Source organism: Lipophrys pholis, assembly GCF_963383615.2.
Source record: "Lipophrys pholis genome assembly, chromosome: 20".
NCBI classification, from domain to species: Eukaryota; Metazoa; Chordata; class Actinopteri; order Blenniiformes; family Blenniidae; genus Lipophrys; species Lipophrys pholis.
Window position 1 is genome coordinate 16,875,146 of NC_137648.1, and position 15,501 is coordinate 16,890,646.

At 41.0% G+C, this 15,501-nt stretch overlaps 1 protein-coding gene across 2 annotated transcripts in view; it reads right to left on the reverse strand.

The window, feature by feature from the left end:
- Nucleotides 1-15,501, reverse strand: part of arhgap29a (Rho GTPase activating protein 29a) — a 33,904-nt gene that overhangs the window by 12,888 nt on the left and 5,515 nt on the right. Inside the window, exons 3-4 of one of the 2 annotated variants that reach the window (XM_080489174.1) lie at nt 3,276-3,419; nt 363-459 (exon numbers count right to left, since the gene is read on the reverse strand). In XM_080489174.1, the coding sequence (XP_080345300.1) occupies nt 363-459; nt 3,276-3,419 (241 nt within the window). Of the gene's footprint in view, nt 1-362; nt 460-1,343; nt 1,431-3,275; nt 3,420-15,501 lie in introns of those variants that run through there. The other variant, XM_080489175.1, reaches the window with a different exon arrangement.

The window sequence follows — 15,501 nt, forward strand, 5'->3', positions numbered from 1 at the left end:
ATTTTGAGAAGACTGATTAATGCTGGAATTGAATGTCTTTTAAAAACATATAATCATACAATTGCGATGTATATGTTGCACTCTGTTTCTCATCTACTTTCACATACCATATCACTGACTTTAAAGTTTTTGTGGTGAAGTGCAACTTAAAAAAACTGTTCTGATTGCATTGACTGTTTAAAAAGAGCAATTCTCAAAAAGTCTGGCCCCGTTACAGAAATGTGCTCAAAAGGAAGTAGTTGAAAAACCTTGATTAGGAATAATGTACAGGTCAGGCTATCAGCAATTTATTGCAGTGGAAAAAACACAAAGTGAAATAGGACTAAAGCGGATAAAATTTACAGACATGACATCATACTTACACATTGCCAAAAGTGAACGCCAATGTGTCGATAGCAGTGTAGATCTCTCCGAAAAGCTTCTGTTTGTTCTCTTCGTTCACCTCCTTAAAGTTCACTCCTGTCAAATATTGATGAGTGATTACAGTCAAGTTTTGGTAGCAAGCCTTACCCCTACATGCTGAAGGCATCCTGTGTTTGGGGAATCAGCACAAAGGTATGATTCATCATCCTGTGTATGATGAGGATGAGGATGATGATGATGATGATGAGGATGATGAAGTGTCTTAGTCACTTGTATGTTCCTCAAATAACACAGAGACCTCGGGATCTGATCGCTTGGCAGCTCAAACGTGCCGACTTTCTCAAACCCAAAAGCCCCTCAGAGGCATCCAAAAACAACTCCATGTTAAATCAGCGAAGATAAGCAAAGCGCAAGTGTGTATATTTGGCTGTAATCTGGTCGGGCAGTAGTTTCCTGCTGCAAGTCTAAACAAAGTGATGACTGAGGACAGAATGGGGAAAAAACAGCCACGTAAATACGTCTGTAATCAGTCTTCACAATAAACTTCCTGTCCTGACTGAGCAGAGAGAAAATAATCTAGTAGAAAGATGCTCAAAACTGAACACTGAGCAATAAATCAGTGATGTCACTGGCCGCTCTGCTGCCTCCATGATTTCCTTCAGCTTTCCTTTCCATAAGAACAATGGAGATTTCTAGAGTTCAAAGACTTGCAGAGCGGACATTTGAAATTGAAAACCAGCTTCCAAGCTCATCCAACAATTTCTAAATTTGGTTTCAATCGACTGATGTGAGGTTGGTGAAAGTCTAAAGTTTCTTTAATGTATCCTGGAAAAGACAAAGTTGTGTTATATGATAACAATGTCAAAGTAGCCACCTACCAAACCCTCTAAATTGCAGAACTGTCACAGTTTGCCTCCAACTTTTCTTTTGCACAAAATTGTCAAAGAAAAATACAAGTGTCAAAAGTTCAAACTACATACCTCAAAACAAGTTTTTCTTCATCTCTTAAAAAGAAACAGGTCATGATGACCACGCCGTTGCGGCTAACTGCGAAACACAATTATTCCACCCTACTCCCTTGAACGTAACACCAACAAAGCTCCATGTCTTCGGCTGCTCAGCCCAGTAAAATAAAAATAAAATAAATCCAATGTAAAAAAAACGTTTTTATCTTTTTTGCCGTGATGCAGGAGCTGTTACGATTACGTTACCAAAAAGATACCTTGAGAAGGTCTGACGTTCCTGGGCCTTAGGAGCCCCTAAGAAACTACTTCAGCCAGCACCATTCAAAACACACAACTCTTGTGTGGTTACATCTCCTCCTCTTCTGTCCAGCCCCTACCCCCCAACAGGACATCCTGAGGCTTGTTGGAATACAATGCCAGTACTCGCTCAGGCCCCAACCAGTAGTCCAAATGCGGAAGTTACATCATCAGGAAAAAATGGTATTGTTTCACTGGAAAGGCACAACACGCTTGAAACACTCACCAGAGCGAAGTGCTTCACAGTAAAGGGGGGAATGGAGAAGCAAGGGTATCCAACAAGGGGGGGGGGGGGGGGGGGTAATATGAAGCTGCAGCAAGTGAACCTAATATTAAGTATCACATGATGTAGTTTTGGACGGCTATTTGCTTTTGTTTTGGCGAGAAGCCAGAGTGCAAGCAAGGTGATATGTGATATTTTTAAATTTTTTAAAAAAAGGGTTAATAAAGAAGTACTAGCATCAGGAATGTAAACATTGACACATTTCAGGTTTGGCATTGATAGAAATGGTGAAAGTGCTCATCTGATATACTGTCACTCACTGGAGGTCAAACAAGTGAGCAATTCTGGCCACCTAGTGGCAAAGAAGATGTTATAGCACAGCACCTGATGATTAACAGACTGAATGAAACACAATTACTGTCCATGTTGGCCTTTAATCAGTTAAGAGTTAAATGAATTCCACTCATACACTCTTTGCAACCATACTAATAAAACTAATGTCATTAAGAAGCTATTTGATAAGGTTTCCAAAACCTATATCATTGCTCGGCCCAAGTCTTGCTCAAAAACATTCAGTTCATACATATCGTGTCTCCATTGTGAAACAAGGTGTTTCAGTGTCACAAAAATAATCAAGTCACTGCATGACAAGTGGCACATCCAAGCACTTAATAATTGTTTATGGCACACACATACATGCCCACACCCAACTCTGTGTGAACTCCTTCCAAATATTTCAGTGAAGGTGAGGTATATTCATGTGCAGAGACTCCTCGGGCCTTTCTCACTCTATCATGTCACCATTCCTCATGAAGTGAACGCTTTTCAAAAAGGTATGCAGCCCCTCCATGCCCCTCTTTGCAATGCAAATTGAGACGAGGTATACTCGGGGGATTCTTGTGTGGCGGCCAAGTTAAGAATTGACCTGCATGCCAGATCATAATCTCAAAGAATGAGAGACTGAATAAGATTCCCCAGCGTAGTTCCCTCTGGACAGGCACACAAAGCACAAAGGACACCCGTTTCTCTCGGCATCTTGAAGTATCACGTATCTGACTCCCAAATAATACTTTCTTCCTCTCTGTATGGGGTTTGAAACCCATGCTGGTGCATTTTAAGCACTTGAGTGACTTCTGAAGCACTGCACTACTTTGAAGCTCAAATAAAACTCTTCAGAAAACTTCGCTGGGAAGTAAAAAAACCAAAAAAAACAAAAACTGTTTTCAAGACTTGGGAAGACAGTGTAAGAGACAGTCCATAGTAATAGCTCCAAAAGGTGCAAGAGAGGAGACTGTCAAGGGAGGATTAGATAAGAAGAGACATATAACAGACCAAAGGGAGACTGGAGGAGTAGCTGGTATGTTTTAAAGGAAATCTGAGAGTTATGTGTGTGTACGTTTTAGGGAGAGCCGGTCAGCTCAGCTCACCTTTGACCGTGGCGATGACAGTTCCAGCTGTGCTGAGGATGTCCACCGAGTTGAGGCTCTGGTGTTTGTTGATAATGGCCTTCAGGACTCGCAGCAGCTCACCAAGTCGCTCATGGACCGCTTGATGGAGGCAGTCCTGGTGTTCTGGATGTAAACAAAAGGCAACCTAATCATACCATGTTACATGTACTCATCTTCATAAAGTCATCATCTGCATCCGTTCATCAGGAGGCCCTGAGGCTTTACCTGCTCAAACGTGGTCAAAAATTAGATCTGCAAAAGTGAAAGAAAATCAGAAGAAGACAATTTCTACAGTCTAAAGCAGACCTGGGGAAACTGCTCAGTGCTGGGACTTGAAAATTCCTACTTTGGTATTTTCCTGAGAGTAGATGAGGACACCTGCATTTGGCATCATTGTACTGTTTTAGCAATTTATTAAGAGGGCGTTCGAAGGATTTCGGAGACGAAGTCTGTGTGGGCTCCAAAAAGAAAGGGCCAGAAACAACTGATATACATGTCTGAATGAGACGAATTGTAAATTATGCAAGTGTTTTTTTTATTATCATCATTTATTATGTAAGGAGGGCTATTGTCAGTTAATTTTTTTAATGTATTTATTTATTTTTTTGTGTTATTTTTAACTGTACAGCATATCCCTTGGAACAAAGTTATCTATAAAATAGAGCGTTCATTCTCAAATAATCAAGCAATAATCAACAGCTAAAACATTTGCATCACTGTCATCACTGTCCAACAGAAGTATTCAACAGGGCCTGAAATACTGAGGGATTTAATCAAACTGATAATATGCAAATAGACACAGTAAGTATTTCATTTAGATGGTACTAAGTATGATGTGCTTTCTACAATATTTAGCAACCATAATGAATTTTTCTGTGTATTGTATCATGGAGTACAAACATTGCTGACCTTCCTAAATATAGGGCATAGTTACGATTAATGAGTTTTTATATGATGACAAAAGATGTAACTGATTTGTGTGCATGTGTAAAAACTAAAGATAAAGTATATGACAACAGTAAAACACCTTTTACAATCCCCAGTAGCTTTGTTAACCTTTGATCAGTAGGAAAATATCAGTATCATCACACGCTCTTCAGTCACAATGACAGCATGTCACGTCTTTTGTGTTACAAATCACATAAAAAGATATTTGCTATTAAATAGACCCTGCTTCAAATGAAAGTAGCCAGCCTAATTGTGGCAACATTACTGCAAGGCATCCCCATTTGTGCTCATTGAAAACACAACAATGTCAGGCTGCAACCATTCATTCACAGCCTCTCTACTCAACCGTATCAGAGTCAATGGCCTACCCAGACAGCACAAGTTTTACACGCCAATCTGATTGTTACTCAGTGTATAAAAAAAAAAAAACATGCTGCAGCTGTTGTGACATTGGCATCTGTACCAGATATGACTTTCCTATCGGTGACTCAGCGTCATCAATAAAAGGGATGAAACACACGGATTGAAAGCGTGTCAATGGCACGCTCGAGGAATGAGGTCATGCGTGCGAAAATGCAAATGCCCATACGAGCTGAGTGTTTTTTAATACTCGTTGGAACGAAGATGGGGGTGTGACCATACTTTGTTTGCCAATGATGATTGGCACATGAGAAACATGGAACAACAATCATCTCTTTTCTACCTCTTACCACAAATGTCTGACACAAATAGAAATCCCACTCTGAATTAGATAAGTTCCTGTACAAGCCTATAATCGCACAGGTTGTTTTAACTTCACATCTTAAACTTTATCATCTTGGTTGTGGCATTGTGCGACTTCATTTGAACGCCAACTTCTCGGTTTTGAGTTTGGTGCAACTTTTGCAACCAAATGGAGGTTTAAAAGCACACGCACACACACACACACACACACACACACACACACACACACACACACACACACACACACACACACACACACACACACACAGACAACATAGAATGAATACAGCCGGTCAAAGCCACATTTTGTGCTGACGATCACCCCTGGATTACCCGTCATGGAAAAGGGGATCAGAAAGACTTTAGCTGTCTCCCATTTTTTCTTTTATTCATTAGCCCTTTTTTTCAGAGCTGGACACATAGTGCCGCCAGAGGGGCTAATGATGCTGGGTCTTTGTGGCCAATATGACAATGCTAGCTGAGGCCTGACCCAACTGACCAGTCTGTGCCACCAGCAGGTCAGGTAAAAGATGCTGGGCACAAATCAATCACTGTCCAAAGGTTACACACAACAGGAATTCTGTATTAAATCAAGTAAATAGAAAATCTATCACCTTTAAGGCTCTGGTAGCATTTGCTTTTTCTTCAACAAAGAGTAACATGAAAATATAGTGCAATCTTTTGTAATTTACATATGGAGTACTAAAAAAAAAATCCAAAGACCTGAACTATAGTACAATAACAGGACAATAAAAGAAAGCAATTCAGAAGCATATGCAGATTAATGTCAACAGCACATGTAATCATTACATTACTATTGTTTGTAGAATCATTTAGATTTTTATTATTACTGTTTGAAACACTTTATTTGGTGGCCCGGGAAGTTTTTTGATGACGTACGAAAACTAAGATGACTTTTTATGTACATAAATACAAAAGACAGCCACAAATCAGAGAACTCTGCACTACATCATGAATTACTCCATTCCAACTTGCCAAAACCTTCTCCACAGGGCCTGGAAAGTCCTGTCTTTGCCCATGGCAACAAACTTCATCAATCTTCATCAGATGCCATACACAGCTCAATTGAGTGCAGAGTTTTAATGACATAAGCTTCTCCGCTTTTTATTGCAGCCGAAGAACTCCCCATGGCGCAGGAAATAGGCCAGCAGTGTGCTTCTGGCAACGACTACAAATGAAACCAAGACTCAATACTTTCATAAGATCGAATCAGGCCCTCTGTAAATCGTCTTTTTCCATTAATTTCATTGGTACTATTCAGCCATCTATGTATTGGACAGAGTTTGTCGAGGGTTGGGTCACAAATGGCTGGAGGCCATTCGAGTGAACTTTGGGTGAATAACAAGCTAAATTCTGGTCACCACTACTACTGGTCCAAACAAAAACTCTATTCAGAAGTGAATTACCATACCCTCATTTTTTTTTTTTTTTCAATCAAAGAATTGGAAAAACTCTTTAGCAAAATGTTATATAACCTTCTACGAGGACACCAAAGACAATGATCGAATAAAAGGTCAAAGTTTACAAGGAGCTGCTTCAACTCTTAAGCCCTTAATTGGTCCTGGTCAGCTTAGACTCATTTATGGACATTATCCTTTGAATGACAACATACAAACAATGACTCAAATCCTTCACACGGGCTATGTTCTGTGTTCATTTGCCGAGTAACTGAACCCTGAGTCTTGGAGGCATTTAGCTTTGAGCAAGATAGAGGTTTATTAAGGACAAGTCTGAATCATGAATGCCCACGACACAGAGAGTCTTCCCTTTGCAAACACTCCATGGGTTTCAGTCATCAATGGCGGTTGTGTGGCCCATTGGAAAATCCTAAATGGGGACTAATTAGCAAGACATTATGGTTGCGTCCACCAGCCCAGCAGGACAGTATAATGTACAGAGGCTGATTATTTAACTCCTCAACTGCCATTCCTAGAAGGACACAAAGAGAAGAATCTCCATTCCCACCGGGGAGGCCCTGTTACATAAACATCTGAGTATGTTGGATTTTCAGCCGGGAGTACTGTCATTTCTCAGATGGGAACTTTTCAAGAGGGAACCTCTGAGGGAAATGTTTCAGTGACAGAAGAGATTTTAATTTGCAAATATTTCAGGGCCATCTGAAAGCTGGCAAAAAAGCAAACACGCTGCTGGGAAGATCATTTTCTGTCTTCCCCAGGGAAGTGTGCAGAGTCTGGAGTGGGGACCTGTTTGAGTGCCAAAAACTCACTATTGTCCCGGGGGCCAATAGCAAACAGTGGGACTGGTCGCCTCATGGGCCTGCCACATGAAGCATTTATGGAACAATAAATCACAACGACAGCTTTTCACTTTTCACGGCAAAGGATTGCTGTCTGTCTGTGCGCGGGCACGTATGTGAGTGTGTGTCTTTGTCCAAGCGTAATAGTTAGCAGCGAGTGAATTGTAAGGAGTAATAGAGGAGGAGTTTTTGTCGGTATGGGAGTCAGGAAAAAAGAGGAAGGGGGTGGTGTGTTATTTGGGGTAGTACTCTCCCTTGGGATTTGTCCCAAATTTACCCCTGCACCCCACATCCCCGCTCCAGCGGGGGTTATGAGAGAAGGACAGACTGAGAGACATTCCTGGGCATAATAAGCTCTGGTGAATGAAGGCTACAGGGGGATCAGACTCTGATCCTGATGAGAAGGAGGCCGCGGATCAGGAGCTGCTCAGAGACTGCCAGCTACGCATTGCCAGGTTTTTACTTCATTAGCGTCATGGAAACCCAACATTCCAGCCTCTTGTTTGGGAGTGAGGATGGGAGTTGCAGGAGAGAGGGGTGGCGGGGGATCCATAATGAAAACATTGTCGGATCATTCACCATTGAGATGACACCTCAATACCAAAACAATCTGACACCTCTCTAGAGCAGATTCTCAGATGACATTTTTAATGACTTACAACTATGAAATCTATCTAAGAGGAGTATTGCTACATAAAATGTGAGTTTATAGTAGGGGACATGGACACCTGTTTTCCAGAGGACCATCTCCCCTTTACAGTTAATGTGCAGGAGAAGGGAATTGTTAATGTTCTTGCAGTGACACACTCAAATATTGCAAAATGTTAAATTAAATATTCTAAGTGGAAATGTTTGCAAATCAAATTTTTTCACAATTCATGGACCACCATTCCTCAAAAGCAGCATTTTTTGTTTTGTTTTATTTTCTCCCCCCAAAAGGCCAGAATTTAGCAATAAAAAATCCAATTGCTTTGTCTTGACGTGTACCATATGCTGCCTCTCCCAGTTTGAAGGCTTGGCATCGGTGGCCTGACTCTTTGAAGCACTAGACTTCCACTTGGGGCGGACACAATATGACTTGGCAACATTCCTCTTGCTGCGACCCTAGCTATGCTCAGTCATGCATTGAAAATCATGGGAGCAATGTATTATTTATGCTTCAAATCATCTGAGAGAATGGAGGGTGCTTACTGCCACAAAGCAAGTGTGAAATCACTAAACATGTCATAACCGGGTCTGTGGAGGTCCGATCAAATGGGAGCAGCTCATGGCAGAGGGGGCTAAAGGGTACGCTGGCCAGGCAAGCCATGACTAATGTCAATCAAAACCTCTCCAAGTATCCCATTAAATCAATCACAGCTGGACATTCCTTCTACTCATCCTCTCAATGAGCAACGAGCAGAGCAAGGTGATCTGGAGTTTGACAGAGATCATAGTGCAGTAGTTCACCTAACCCATGAATCACCTTGCACATCAAAAATGTGAATGTTACTTAATTTATATTAACTCCACAGTAACATTTCTCTTGCTAATTCACAAAATAATTAGAAAATAATCATTTTGTGTTGACAGTAAAGATGTGATATGGTTCAGAAATCCTAATACAGACTTCTGAATAGAATATAAATGCTTTCATTAAATAGTTGTAAAGCACTGACACAGCATCCATTCAGAATATTAAAATATTTGCAATATGAGTCCAATTTAAGATCACATCAATATCAACATTATCAACATAAGACTACCTAGTTGTACATAGTAAAATCACTTGTTTTAAAATACATTGCTCACCCCGGAAAAGACACAGCTAGGTTAGGTTTCCCTTACAACAAAGATGGGACAGTCACTGTGTGACTCAAAAACCTAGAGTTTATATGTCCAGGTGAGATGACACATTCTTTAACTTTTCAGCCGTGTGACACCTCTCAGCCAAAGAAGTGACCCCATTGTTTCAACCAGAACTTAAACTATTTGCACAACTATACGGTGGTCCCGTGAAAAAAGGTCCACTTAACCTTTAACACTTTGCAAGGTCACAGCGATGGGTGGCCCATGCAGCTCTTCATATCCCCCTCCTCCCTGACATACTTCCTGTTGGTCAGTGGCCCTGTTACACCTCCGTCAGCAGACCACCGACCGTCCACTCTGCAGATTAGCAGATTACATGCAGTGGGTAAAAAAGCAGGGGGGAACTGGGCCTTCCCACACTTCTGTGCCTCTATGCTGTGGCATTCCCTGTTGCTTCACCTTTGAAGTCATTTTTCCCCTGACTGCGTGCACAAAGAACTGGTGTTTAAAAGAGACCCCGGGGCTAGGCACACAGCACCTTCCACCTAGGTGGGGGGCTGTTTTGTTCCCACTCTGCTGACTAAAGCCTGTGTCAGACCTGTTAGCTCCTTTTTTGTAAAAAAAAATCACAAAGATGACTAAAATACCTGAGAATGAGTGTACTGTCTCACATATTACCAAACAAACATTGAATATTCATCATGAATATTTCTCTTTTTTGGTCTCGTGCATATAAATGAAATCCCACAGTGTGCAGTGAAGAATTTGTTTTTTTGGAGCCTCTCTTTCATTTCTCATTGGAGCGGTCTGTCACGGTGAGGAAAGACAGCCAACCTTTCTCTCTAGATAACCCCACCCCATCACCACCACCACTGCCACCGCCCACTGTTGATGTAAAGCTCTGAAAGCTGGCATTCCAACTATGCTTTCTTTAAGAGAAACTCCAAATCCCCTGACCATGCAACCTCCAGCTGGCAGCCAAACAGGTCAGGCGTTAACCTGAAGAGACTGCAGTTGTTGCTGAAGCTGTGTATGCAGGCAAAGGACGGTGAATTGGGAGATCTATCCAGCATGGACAGGCCTCTTTAGTACACCTGTCAAGGGGCAGAATTGGGAAGTGAGGGGGCAAACACGACACTGAGAACAAGAGGACACTGTTTAGCTTTACTTGCATCCTAATCCTATGAAAAAGAGCTTTGTGCACTAAAAACCTTCTTCAAAACAGTTGCTTTCATCGCTGTCGATCCATTTCTTTGAGTGAAAATGTACATATGTGAGTCAAATAACATGCAAACCAATTTTAACCATAGTTATCACACTTCTGACAGAAGGTTTGTTAGTTACACATACAACAGGACTACACTTACTTAACATTTCAGGGATAAAAAGAAAAAGAAACCCTCTGAAGAGTGAACGACAAGCACACACACACACACTGTGAGCCACTGTTTTGCTTCATGCCATGAAGACAGTTTAAAGCTTGAGTGGGCACGGCCCTTGAAAGAGGGTGAAGGAATTTCAGACTGGAGAGGTAACACTGACCACGCTGTCTCAAAAAAAAACAAAAAAAAAAAACAACTCAACCATCCTGTTACATTACGGAGCAAATATGAACCTTATTGTTTGAACAAACAGGAGGAAGAAAAGACACTAAATCTGGAGTGATTGGAGTAATCGATAAAGATTCTTGCTCAGCATGTGTGTGGTATACACTTTACCAGTTCCACTACCCTGCCCTTTTATTTTCCCCTCACAATAGGATAATGTTGGAGTATTACCTGACAAGACAGACCACAACTGCTCCTGGTCATGCTTCATGCCAAATCTATTCAGCTCCACAACGAACAGGGTCTCTGCTCTTTATACTGGCAGAGGAACTCTTAAAATGACTCAACACAGCAGACAAAGACGCTGGCTGGTTAACGCTCTGTATTTCTCTTCCATCAGCATCACTGGTTATTAACAAGTTATGAGCCGTAGCCAGCATGAGACTGACCCAGTCATGTGTGAGCCCAAAGGTCAGCTCGAGGGAAAGAACAAGGCCAATCATAATGAGGGCGGGGAATTAAAAGTGCTCAAACAGGCAGAGCAGTTTAAAAGGTGTTTTTACCTTTTCAATTCAAATTGATTGATTAATTCAAATATTGTTGATTCTCAACAATATTTATCTAATCTCTATGTCAAAGACCTGGTTTCTACGTTTGACTGATTTGAACAAAAATGAACATTGCATGAAAGGTAGAACTAGGCCTCTTCCCGTAAAAAACTACTTACGTAACACAACATAGCATTTAATGTGTAATCCTTTTTGCATGACTTTCCTTTAAATGCTGTGTAATTCCTGTCATCTGCGCTAATTACCAAGAACCTGTAATTTTCAAAATCTTTTTTTCTCATTTGATGAGTAGAAACAGACAGTACGTCATCTAAAAAAACATCTATCGCCACTTCTTTTTTGTTGCATAAGATCTTTTCATTCATGGTTAACATTGTGCAATATTTCAGAATGTAAATGTTGCTTTTTACAAGCATTCCATTTCAAGTTCTTATGAAGAACATAGCCCAAACAACCCAGAATGAGAAGTCATGCATGTAGTTTAAGAAAAGCTATCGAGTAAATACTTAAGCTTCCTTAAAGGAGACATTTGCCAACTTCTGTTTAAGTTTTAATCCAAGGGGGCAGGGGAAGTCTCCTGACCACATCGACTTATGGCTGGTGGTAAAATCTACCACTTCTGTAGGAATTAGTAGAGGTAAGACTGCCATGACAATTTCAAATATCTGGTCTATATATATATATATATATATATATATATATAAAACCCACAATCCTTTGCAGTATGGGAATCCTGAAGCTTTATCTCAGTGTGTGGTAGACATTGTCAACCTCCTGGAACAAAGCTGCCCCCACAAAAACAGTCCCCATAACCATAAATCTTTTCAGTGGAGAGGAAGTGGTACACACACACACACACACACACACACACACACACACACACACACACACACACACACACACACACACAGCGAGTCCACCGGGGTCCCAACTTGAAAACAACTTACAAATCTTCAAGTTCCGTTCGGCTATTAAACGCGACAAGTCAGAATGGTTTTACCACCTGTATACAGCGTGCCATCATTGCACACATTGTGCACTGTGCAAAGAGACGTTTGGCTGTGTGGCAAATCGTTGCATGTTTTGTTTTCCTCGCGAGGAGGGGATAAATGGACCTGCCATATGTCACAATAGTCTGCACTTTAATCCTTAGGAGGGGGGCAATCCAAAGATCTAACCTGCAGGCATCAAGTAATGCTCAGACAATAGCTGTGCTTTCGAACAAGAATCACTGTGCACAATTAAGCTAATGTAATAACTCCTGCCAGGCAGCTTAAATAGCAAGATAAGTGGTGATTTTATCAATATCTTCTAGGAAAATTCAATTTGTGGCTGAACTTGGAGTGTAACTGGATATTTAGGAGACAACAAAGGACTGCTGTCTCGTGTTTGGGATAGTTTATGGCGACTTTAAATATGGGCACAGTGAAAGAACCATAAAAGGAACTTTTTGGAGGCAAGAAGTAGCTTGCAGAGCTTTACAGTGGATCCCAGACCCGGTGGGATAGCCTGTCTAAACAGAACATAGCTGCAGCCATTAGGACAGTCTGGATTGGTGAGTGAAAAGCCCAAGTACGGCTAATTTTAGGCTGGTATTTCACAAGGGGTGATTTAGACTACAAATGACCAAAATAGCATTGAGACTTTCTCTGAGGACCAAGGCTGGAGTCATTTTCCCACAAACTTTTATGTCAGGGGCAAAATACTCAGCTGGTTTCCCAAAAACAGAGGAAGATCTCCTTTTCCCACATCTTATCAACATGTTTTAACCAAAAAGACAAAAAACAAAGCCGGCATGCAGCTTGACACTGAGGTGTTTTCACACACAATGATTAAAAGACAGCAATGCAACACCAAATAAAACATTGTGGCTCTTACGCAGCGAATCACAGGTGCATTACACAACACCTCAGTATCCTTTAGTGGCTTCCGGTTAATCATTAAAACTGAAGCACACATTCACAGTAGGACAGTGTCTAAAATATCTCCTGAGGACACTTATGAGTCATAACATATGACTCAGAGGAAAAACTTGAGCCAACTTAAGGAGAGTGAGCACGAGACGTCCATTAAGAGCGACAACATAGTGGGAAATGTGACGGAACTGAGGTTAATTCACTCTAAAGGAATGCAAGCATGTCAGGAAACAAAGATTGGGACTGTGAAATATTTGAGCGTTGAATGGGGTACTACTAGACACATTATACAATATGTTGAACCTAATGCCAGGTTTGGTAATCTCACATGGCTAGCTATTAACTTGGTTAAATAAAAATAGCAGCTTCAAGGTTTTGTTTCAGAAAAGATTATTGTAAATCCATTGACCTATGACAAATCAATTGTGTGGAAATTATTTCAATATTTGTTTAAAACAAAAAAAAGAAAGAAAGGTGGGAGCAATGGTTATTGATTGAGTGAACTGAATTGTCTAATTCGTCTTCAAGACAGTACATGGCTCCCATTAGAAATACATATTGTCTACGACATGATATTGTTTGTCATTTGTATAAAATCAATACACCAAAACACTGTCCATGTATGTAATGGAGGATTTATTAGTGAGAAAGCTTGTCTTTTTCACAGAACTCTTCACTAAATGGACTTTCCTTACTAAAAGTGCATTTTACAGAGGGGACAGTTTCGGTGATTCTTATGTCACCTACAAATTACCCCAGACACAATCACAGATCCATGGTGGCGGGTCACTCTCTTGCCCAAGAACAATACATCAAACTCCCAACTTAGAAATTTGAAGATGACTCTAGGCAATAAAACTGTGTCACGTGTTAATGAATTCTTTCTCTATTGTCAGAACCAAAACACTTGCCAGTCACAAACTAATAATAACTACATAAATACATCTTTAATAGTCTTCTTGGTTAGATGTATTGTCGAACTTGATGATGCATTACTTTAACACCTCTGCCTCAGAAACTTTAAAGCTGAGGGCTTTGTTTTACATTATGGCTCATTTCTTTTTCTTTTTTTTTAAGCCTTTTTAATGGTTCATTTTTAGTCGTGTAAATGAATGCAACTTTGGGGAATTTGAAGCTTTGGGAAAGGACAGAGGACATACAGTATCTTAAACATTCCTACTATTTGGTATATCAGAAAATGGTGTTGTGGTAAAAGGAGTCTGTCTTTATAGAGTTTGCATGTTCTTCCTGTCAGGGTCTCTCAAAGCACTTGATCTGATGGTAATTTGTAACTATAGACTGACTCAACTGCACCACCCTGCAACCCTAAGTGGGATGATTATTAAAGTCGTGGAGAAAAAATAAAGATCAGCTGCAGTCATAATGTTATACTTACTAATGTGCTCCTTCAATTTCATTCTAATATATAAGCAACAACATTCATGTTAAGTTTTCGATCATTCAAAAGATGGATAAGTGTCTATAATCCAAGAAACGTGTGATTTATATTGTAGGAATGTAGGCTAGGACAGAGGAAGTGGGAGGTGTGGTTGGGTTGTTGGCACCCTGTGAGAGCAAAACCTTTCATGAGACACCGCGCAATATTGCATATATGCAACGAACAGACGAGACAAAAACAAAAGCTCTCCAATTACGATCTAAACAAGGAGCAAAAGCGGGACATTTACACAGCAACAAGTACGCTGAAGAAGCAGGATTGAAGTAATCGACTGAGAAGCTGGCGAGAGAAATTCAATAGACATGTAATTTGCAAAGCCTTCCTGTAACAACCCGCACCCCTCACCTCCACCGCAGGAGCGAACTGCTTACTGTTGCAGCTTTTAATTCTCAAGGAGCTGACGCATAAAATTGGCCATCATTCTGCTTGGTGGCGTCAACGCATAAGAACACAGAAGACACACCTGTGCCATTAAAACAGAGAACTGCAACAACACCCTAGCTCCAAAAATAGATGATGAGAAGCGCCATCATCTTTTCAGATGAAAACCGCAGTCTATCCTAAACAGAGCGGCGTCCATTGTTTGGTGATTGAAGACATGCTCTAGCCGAATGTTTTCTTCGCTAATCTTCCTATGGAGACCCTCAGAGATCACGTCTAAATACAAACAGGGCCACCGAGACTACCCCCAAAGCTCATGTGGTCCCCAAATGTCCCCCATGACTTCTGTTAAGATGGACCTTTAAAAAACAATAATCCCTTCCAATTACCGGCATGTTCTTCACAAGTAGCCACTGCACAGGGTCACGACCTCGGGGAGGGAGGGGGATGTCTGTCACACTGTGAAGATAAAATGGACTTCACATTGACTCCACAGCAAAGCAGGCACCGTATCTCCTCGAGCGTGTCGCAAAAAAGGATCCAGTCGTGCGTCATGGACCACAACCACAACTGGAGAGCCCGTATGTAAAATTTAC